Consider the following 9,462-nt stretch of genomic DNA (forward strand, 5'->3'; position numbering starts at 1 on the left):
GCACCCGCCAGACAAATTAACGCGCGCTTAGGCTGACAATATATTAGCATTTGAGCCTTTACTTTTCTAATTAACAAACGAGCCTCAGTTTAGGCCTGGAGTATCCTGGACCAAATCCAAACTAGAACAAAAATTATATATGAGTAGGCGCCGCTAATACTGCTCATTTTCCTTGCTCTTTGACTGACATTTGCAACTCAGGGGAACTACTAAAAGCAATGCAGGTGCATCTGATGAAAAGCAATAAATTCCCCCACAAACTTCAAGGTTACAAGAGCAGAAGGGGAAGAATTAAGGCGTCTACGCAAGGATCTGAAAACGATCAAGTTACTCCCTTACGAATATTACACTTTGAAGATTTAGAATCCTGGACTGACGGTTTCATCACTCTATCACCAGATTCTTCATATTGGGACTTTTTCCACAAATGTATGCAACGCACTAGATCTAAATTACCCCATTACTTTTGATTTAGATCTTCTATCAGGCTCTTCCAATTCAACGAACATCTGGTTCAAATCCGTTCTTTGGAAAAATCCTTCACTACCACACAACTGGCGAGCTAAAACTTTGCATCATCCTACACCTCAGAGATTGGGAAAATGGTACGGAATACACAACAAAAGTGACGGTGGGAATGAGATATTGGGAATTCTTCTTTTCCATTAATGATCTCGATGAACCATTCCCCGTCCGTCGCTTTAAATGTAAATGGTTTAAAATGATCATCAACCCTATTCCCTATACAACAACAAGATCAAAATTATAAAAGACCAAAGATGGTTTCAGCAAAATCAAACTGGACAATTAGCACGTTGTTTAATAATTCTCTTTTTCAACATTCGTAACCGACAATTTTTTAAAATTTCCCTCAGATCTCAACTTTAAGTTTTTCTTTGACATCGCTGAATTAAGAACATCAGCACAAGGTACTCTTCCATAACTAAAACTTACTCTTCTTTTTATCCTTAAAACAACTTTCTTTTCCTTCTTTTCTTTTTATTTTAACCATTTTAGGTTCATCAAAACTCACATTTTCCCATATATAGAATAACAGCAATTAACAAAATGTCCCTTTATCTCAATAACAAGTTTGTCAAAAGTACTTTAGTTGAGGGAAGCTTCACAACAACAAATTTTGTGTTTATACCGAAAATAAAAATCCATATTTGTCACACTGAAACCAAAAAATTTGAAAATATGACGATAGAAAAAAATCACCCTCATTGGGAAATCTTCTTCAGAATAATAGACCTGACTTCACCAATTTCTTCAAAACTAGACCATTGGTAACACAATTTTTTGTATTTAGAGACAACTCTCTTCATGGGAAACATCTTTACCTACTATCAAAATCCACAAATTGACTCTTCACCCAATGTTGAATGCCCCATTTGTTACCTCTCCTGTAGAACCTTCAAAAAACTCCATCAAAACCCTATAGGCTAACCCCCTTACTTTGCTTGTATTCATTGCCGCAACGAACTTTTTAAGTATTCGGGAAAAACGCAATTGCCCCATTTGCGTAACCCCCCTTTATACAATTAGCCATTGCCACTAGTTCCAGTGCAACTCCTGCCAATGCAAAAAAAAATCCAGCTCTGCCTATAGCCACTTAATAACAAACAACCCTACTAAATTTGTCTGTTGTAGTTGTGTAAACGTAACAGTCAACGATATACTCATCACAATTTTAATAATATTGATAGTTTTTTCCCTCGATTATATCATTTTTTCCTCATATTCTTCAAATTAATCCTTTCATCATGCTCCCGGAAACCGTTTATAATTTCCTGGTTGAAGTTTTTCTAATAACCTTAATGTTCCTTGGTGATATCTTAATTGCCCTCCTGATATTTACCACTCTCCCTTCACCCTTTTGCTCCTCTTTATCGTCAGTCAGACACAACAAAAAACAAGAAGAGCAATTATATGGTAGCAAACTTTTCTTTCTCCGCTTCTCAAAATGAATTCACAAAAGAAAATGATAGAAATAACGAACTCAATACTAGGACCTTTTCAGTGTTTAAAAAGTCACAAAAACGTAACCGTCCTTATAAAATTACTTGCAAACAGTGAAGATGAACAGGCACACATTGTTTGTTTATAATGTTACATAGATCTCATCACTGATATGGAATACCAAATATGCCCAAAAAGTACAAAAAATAATATAAATTTTTCAATATTCTTCTGGTTTCACTGCGAGTCTTGTAAACTGTTAAAATTCCAATACTCCATTGCAAAAATTGTCCATTTTTGCACTCATCCTCCCATCAACTCTTGTAAAAACTGTGTTAGCGATTATTTCACCTGCAGAAAGTGTATTTTGAAACTCCACATTAGAGATGGTTGATCCGTCCCTTCTGCATTATACCCGCTTTTAATAGTACCCGCTTTTATACTTATATGTTTTAATTTCTTTGAAGAAGAAACAAAAATTATCATAGTTAGTCTCATTACAGGTCTAATCTTTCTCCTTTATGGAATAGAATGTCTGACGTCTGAAAATTAAAAACAAAAAAATTTTTTAACGAACTTAAACAACTTTAAGAAAACAAAAACGCTGCATAAAACTTCCCTTTTTAGCTCAAAAATTTGCCTCCCCAGCTGCAGGGATCGTTGCAGCCGTACTAGTGTGACACAAGCCCCAAGACTCACAACTCCGGGCAGCGGAGAAAGACGTACTCGTGCCAGGGCTTCGCGCCTGTCATAAGTTAAAAAAAATTTCTTGACCCCAGCCCCCAAAAATTTTTCACAAAATTTATTAAATTCAAGAATGAGAATATTTCCTTCTTTAAGTTTACCCCATTGGCTTAACAAAATCCAAATCATTGAATGTCCCATTTGTTTAAAAACTGTCAGAAATTTGAAAATTTACATAAAGCCCTACCAAATGAAAAACCCCACTTTATCTGTGTTCTCTGTAAAAAAAGCCCTCTCAAAAGATATCCAAATCTAAAATGCCCCGTCTGTTTAATTATTTTTATTTGTTACTCTTGCAGAAAAATACGAACGCATTTAGCATAAACAAATAACGAGCACTTCCAGAATCATGAAGAAATATTCTGCCGAATTTGTACCAACTCATCAATTAAATACCCAATATGCAAAATTAAAAACAATTAACGGTTCAAGCAAATGTCCATTCGCAAATTTCTGTCCATCAACTTAATAATAAAATATATTCCATCATTGGTGTTGGGATACATCCGCTGGAAAAGCTCAGAAAAATTAGAAAATCTGGCAACAAACATTTGCATGCATATTTTTTAACATTCCTTACCTTTTGTTTTTCTATTATTTTATTTAACCCCTGGTGGGGGCTGAGTCACAACCAAAATTAAACAATAAAGTAGAAAATTCAAAAATTGCTGTTAGTAAAACAAAAAACTTTTCTATCAAGTCCTACTATTAAATGCATTTAGCAATACTAGCATTACAACAAAAAATTACAAAACATTTTTACAGTAGCAATATAATTGCATAAATAAAAATACACCATAATTTGTGATACTTATGACACAGGCGAAATAACGAAAAATAAATTTTAGATCCCTAAAAACCGATATTACAAAATGACCAGCAGGCTAAACATCCAAAGTGTCATCATTCAAGCACCATCCATTTACCGCCAAACATCAACATAACAATCACAGAATCCAAGCCAAGACCAACAGCAATCCTCGAAACTAGCTTATTGAGCTATCACTGAATCTCCTGCAAACATTTTCTACGACCCTCAAATTAACTGGAAAATCAATAGGAAGAGACAGCAGGAAAACCTCGAACAACTGAATCCACACAAGGCCAAAAAGATAAGAGAAGGAAACATTGACAACCTGATAACACCAGCGGAAAGACAAGACACTAAGCATTGTCTATTGATACAAAAGAGTCGAGAACAGGACATGGATACAGTGAACCCCGTTTTGTAACGAATCTTCTATACAGCCTTAAGACGGCCTTTCTTAAATTCAAAAATGGGGGAAAAGTACCAGCTGTCTATGAGCCGTCAAACACTGACCGCCAACTCCCAAACTCAAAAGTTCCGTTATCAAAAAATTCTCCTTGCCATGGGAAAACATTAAATGACGCATCAAAAACAGAGATGACAAAACTGTGACCAAAAACGTTCGCAATCATCAGCTAGGCATCTATTTAGACTTCCCATACGAGGCATTAACAGCCTTTCCAGTTGAGACCGACCTACCAACTAAAATAAACCAACAGGAGCTGATTGCTGAAAACACACGTTTCCGATAGGAGCTTTTCATCAAAGAAACTGAGCTCCAAGAACTCCAGCTCTCTTTTGAAAAACTGAGAAGGGAATGCAAAGAAACGGAGTAAAGAACATCGGATGGATATTGGAGAAGACATTATGTCATCATTAACAAGCTAAAGCAAACCAGTGAGAGCAACACCCAGGCCCTTTGCAAGTCCTTCTCATTGAAGAACTTAAAACTCAAAAATTCCATAAAAAAGTTAAACGAAGAGAACACACATCTCAAAAAAGACATAACGGATTTGCAGAACAAAGTACAGAAGTCCAAAAAAGAGCAAAAATCATCTCAAGAGGATGGGAAAACTGGCAAAAGAACAGCAACAGCAAAGAAGTCAAGACATAGAGGTCGAAACAGAAGTCGAAACTAATTTGCAAACAAATTTTGATGATGATGCCCCCACTGAAGTGGTGGAAGTCATCAACATACTAGATGATGGCAACAACCCGGTGCCTAGTCCGGTAATTCTACCTCCCGAGTTTTTCCAGTAAAGACCCATCTTCATCGACAACAACAGCGATCTCTCCGTCTTCTCGTTCCTATAACCGCCTGCCAGCAGGTTGCATCAACACATCGCCTTTTGCGATCTTTTTTGTACTCTATCAATTTTATCGCCTTTTGCGATTGCTTTTTCAAAACTGAACTGTTTGCAACAGAGAACCTTAATAACCATAATTCATAAAAAATTTGAAAAGTTAACTTAATCTTTTTAAATTTATATACGATGCAGTATATTTCTTTTTTAAAAATTTTTTTCGATCTTAAAATCAGGTGAGCTGTAGTATTAGAGCATCTCTAATCAACCGAACGAACGGACAATTAATGCCGCAGCAAAGCAAATCGAATGCATACATTTAAGCGTTAATTACCACCACTCTTAGCACCCGCCCCAAACCAATTAACGCGCGCTTAGGCTGGCAATATATTAGCATTTGAGCCTTTACTTTTCTAATTAACAAACGAGCCTCAGTTTAGGCCTGGATTATCCTGGACCAAATCCAAACTAGAACAAGAATTATATATGAGTAAGCGCCGCTAATACTGCTCATTTTCCTTGCTCTTTGACTGACATTTGCAACTCAGGGGAACTACTAAAAGCAATGCAGGTGCATCTGATGAAAAGCAAAAAATTTCCCCACAAACTTCAAGGTTACAAGAGCAGAAGGGGAAGAATTAAGGCGCCTAATCAAGTATAAAACAGGCTCAAAGGCTTCCGTTTTTTAATATTTAAAGTAAAAAACAATAAAAATTTCATGAAATGAGCAAAGTTAATTCTCTCGATTTCTCGGCCAATAGAAAAATTAAGAAACCGTTTCACTATGAACATGAACGTGGTTTTCCGCCCCCTATCGGCCCAATGCTGCGCTGATATTATTGAGAAAAAAAGCAGGAAGAGATATTAGAGTTTCTGAGTTGGACCGCAGACAACGGTCCCTTTTCCTTGCTAGTAATTTTAAACCAAAAAAATAATCAAGACTATACTGTTTAAACATTGACAATTTAACTAAAAAATCCTTCAGAAAATTTTATAAGTTTTTTTCCTTATTCAGTTTGAACATCTATTCGACTAACAAGAAGTATTGAACGATCTCCACCCAGCTCATCTCGGTAACACAACTACGCAACTGGTAATTAGTAAGCTGTACTTTTATACTTACTCCTCTATAAATTAAACACTTTCAGCCCCCCCCCCCCAAATCTTTAAATTGAGAGTTATAGCACAAACAGGTCTTAGGCATATATCTTTGTGTTTGATTTGTTATATCTTTTATCAAGTTAGATCGGCATACATAAAGAGATCCCTTATTGTGTGATCTGTAACAGACCGGCCTAATCTGATAGAAGAATGATATTTTTTAAGGCATTCCGAATCAATAGCGTTGAGAAAATTTAAAAAAATGAGCAGTCGGGACTTAAAAAGGAAATATTTCGCAAACATTTCGAAAGGAATTGAAAAATCTTGAACGAACAATTGCCTTCAATTGTCAAACATGCAAGTCAAAAACAAAAACTTTTTCATTTCACACTATTTTTTTGTTTTAAAACAGAAATAAAACTGGTTCCAAGAAATATAGCTGGTGGCAAATAAATTTTAAGCCATAAATCAAAAGAAAGTTGACTAAAAGGTTCATATACCCTTGAAAACCAAAAGAAAAACCCTCAAAACTTTAAATCTATTTTTGTGCAATAGAAACTTTCACTATAAAATTTTGAAAAAATTTAGCTATCAAGTAAACTCACCTTAAAACTGAGTCAGAATCAGCGAGAAAAAGAAAGAAAAGCAAAAAAAAACATTTTTAGAAATCGACTAAAAATCATATCGGCCTCAAAAACTTTTACACTGCCAATCTTCACCCTTAATCACTAAACCTACTTCATTTTAAGAAAAGTCAGATTGAAAACACAATCAATGTGCCAAAACTGCGCTGAAAATCGCATTCAGTTCAATACTTTGGCATTTGAGGCTGTTGGCCAGTTTTCTGAGTTGGTCCAAAAGATACTGAACTGGATATCTGCTCTGGTTGAAAACCGAAATTTTCAAACCACTGGATTTTCGTTGGCCTTCGGTCGACTGGGTCAGCTTATCTCAGTAACAGCAACAAAAATGTTGGCTGCTAGAGATGTTAGTCTGTAGGTTACTTTGATTGAGAAAGGTAGTTGCAATGATTTGTTCTGTTCATCTGGGCTTGTTTGTTTAATGTTGTCGATCAATGAAAGGTTACAGTCAATTAGACATTTGTAACCCTTCTATAACACAATGAACGGGGAGTACAAAAAATGTGCATTTTTTGTACTCCCCGTTCATTGTGTTATAGAAGGGTTACAAATGTCTAATTGACTGTAACCTTTCATTGATCGACAACATTAAACAAACAAGCCCAGATGAACAGAACAAATCATTGCAACTGCCTTTCTCAATCAAAGTAACCTACAGACTAACATCTCTAGCAGCCAACATTTTTGTTGCTGTTACTGAGATAAGCTGACCCAGTCGACCGAAGGCCAACGAAAATCCAGTGGTTTGAAAATTTCGGTTTTCAACCAGAGCAGATATCCAGTCCAAGACGTGCTCCATTGACAGATTTGGAAAAAAAGTGGATGAAAAAATAACGAAGAGCATAGAAGATTCGAGCGCAAATTTGGGCCATAAATACAGAACGTGTTAGAATATGAAACTCTGAACGGGCTGATTTAAGAGAATTAAAAGCACCATAGCAAGATAGACTAAATTGCCCTATGTACTTTATACTGGTAAGCAATTATATGTAAAGTTGATGGAAATTGGTGGACAGTATCACAAATTCTATCACAATTCTATCACAAATTGATGGACAGTAAACACCCTCTACAAATCACCTTATGAAAAATGAACGTCACAAAAAACGAACACATGTAAGTAAAAGGCGGGATCAGCTAAGAGTTCTTAAAATTAGAATGGGAGAGTTATAATGACAAGGAAACTTGTTTTCCCCAGTAAAGATGTAAGCGCAAATTCAGCGTATTTTTTTACAACAAAAATGCGATAAAATAAAGAATTGCGTGAGAATTGCGCTAAAAATTTTTTGAAGTCAACCCAAAAATCGTTTGTTATCAGACGTTGAAATGTGCTGAGACTGTGCAAGCGCGCTGAATTTTTAGTGCCTCTCTTACAAAAATGCAGTTCAGCATTTTTAAGCGCCTTTCTCACAAAATGTTTCATTATTAAACCAAATCAGTAAAACTCTCAAGACTGAATGTTGCTGTGGAAGAGATGTCGAGGACCCCGGACTGTGAGCAGGCGAGCAAAATTATGAAAAGAAATGAGCTGAAGTGAATAAGCATTTCAGAAACCAGCGGATTTGGTACATATTTTCCAGAAAATTCATTGACCCTCATTCAAAGGAAACGAAAAACAAGTAAAAATGAAGAATACTTGATATTTTGATGTTCGTTGCTATTGTGATCTCCAATGCTGTGATTCCGACCCTTCTTGGTTTGAGCTTCCACGACCGCCAGTTCCTGGGCTGGGGATTGTTCTGAAGTGTCACTAAGACAGGAACTCTTTTCTCCTTCATCTTGATCGTCTTCTTCGTCTTTGTCTTCATAATCAACTACTGCAATTTTTCGCAATGAATAGCATCTTGCTCTCTTCATAGTCAGTTCCTCACTCTTCCGTTGTTTCTATGAGTTTTCAGAAAAATGTTTCCTTATCATTACTTGTTCCGCTTTTTCGACAGTCTTAAAAAGCATTGTACCAACCATGGAACGCCAATTATAGTTTTCACACAACCTTTCGGTCCATAAAACTGTTCCAGAAAATTTTGAGCAGGATAAAGACAGTCCAATGAGGAATCGGATCTAATCCGGCATTAGCCCAGCTTTCGGTACGTTAAAAGCAAGCCCTAATTACAAATTATGCGTTAACATATCAATTCGTTGTTATAATACAGCTTGAGAGCTACAAATAATCTGCACTCAATCAACTGGGGGTCACAAATAGAAAAAAAGGTCTGTTCACATTTTATTTGTTCACATAAAGCAGATCTGTTCAAGAATTTTAGGGGGTGGAAAGGAAACAGATTCTTTTACGGAATTGTCTTCGCCAGTTTGAGAAGAATGTTGATGATTCTTCCTATCCATTTTGCCTTGTTGATTCCTTGTAGGCAGAGATTTTGGCGACCTTTTGAATCCACAATTTTGTTTCGGATCATTGTCCCCCGCCGGTAATTTTTTAGCTTTGAGGTTCAACCTAACAAGTGATTTCTTGCGAGTCAGATCGTTGTTGAATGAGCGGTCTAAAAGAGTAAAATTTATGATGACAAGACATTCAAGTCGTTTAGCAGACACAACATTATTCCATAATTACTAATTGAAGTAGACATACAAATAACAATTGAACCTACAGAAAAAAAATACAAATTAAAATGTACGTAATTAATGCCTTTTTCCATCCCAGTCTTTTTTGATTGCGCTAACTTTTTGAGCTGAAGATTTAGACATAGAAAGGTTTCCAATCACATATAGCCACAATTTTCAATTTTGAGCGTTAGTTTCTAATTCCAATTGAAAACATTTCTACGCATTAATCTCCTGCTCAAAAACTTAGTGCATCAAAATAGTGTGGGAATGAAAAGGGCGTTGTGTACAATATGCGCGTCTCTGAAAATAAAAGAGCTCAATTTGTCAACCGAAGAATAAA

At 36.0% G+C, this 9,462-nt stretch overlaps 1 protein-coding gene across 2 annotated transcripts in view; it reads right to left on the reverse strand.

Moving 5' to 3' along the window:
- Positions 1 to 8,950, reverse strand: part of LOC142350776 (uncharacterized) — a 26,554-nt gene extending 17,604 nt beyond the window's left edge. For both annotated transcript variants that reach the window (XM_075402731.1, XM_075402732.1), the window contains exons 1-2: positions 8,853 to 8,950; positions 8,197 to 8,444 (exon numbers count right to left, since the gene is read on the reverse strand). In XM_075402731.1, coding sequence (XP_075258846.1) covers positions 8,197 to 8,444; positions 8,853 to 8,903 — 299 coding nt within the window. In that variant the 5' untranslated portion in view covers positions 8,904 to 8,950. The remainder of the gene's footprint in view (positions 1 to 8,196; positions 8,445 to 8,852) is intronic.
- Positions 8,951 to 9,462: the final 512 nt, after the last annotated feature.

The sequence above is a fragment of the Convolutriloba macropyga genome, chromosome 12 (assembly GCF_964194025.1).
Source record: "Convolutriloba macropyga chromosome 12, txConMacr16.3, whole genome shotgun sequence".
NCBI classification, from domain to species: Eukaryota; Metazoa; Xenacoelomorpha; order Acoela; family Convolutidae; genus Convolutriloba; species Convolutriloba macropyga.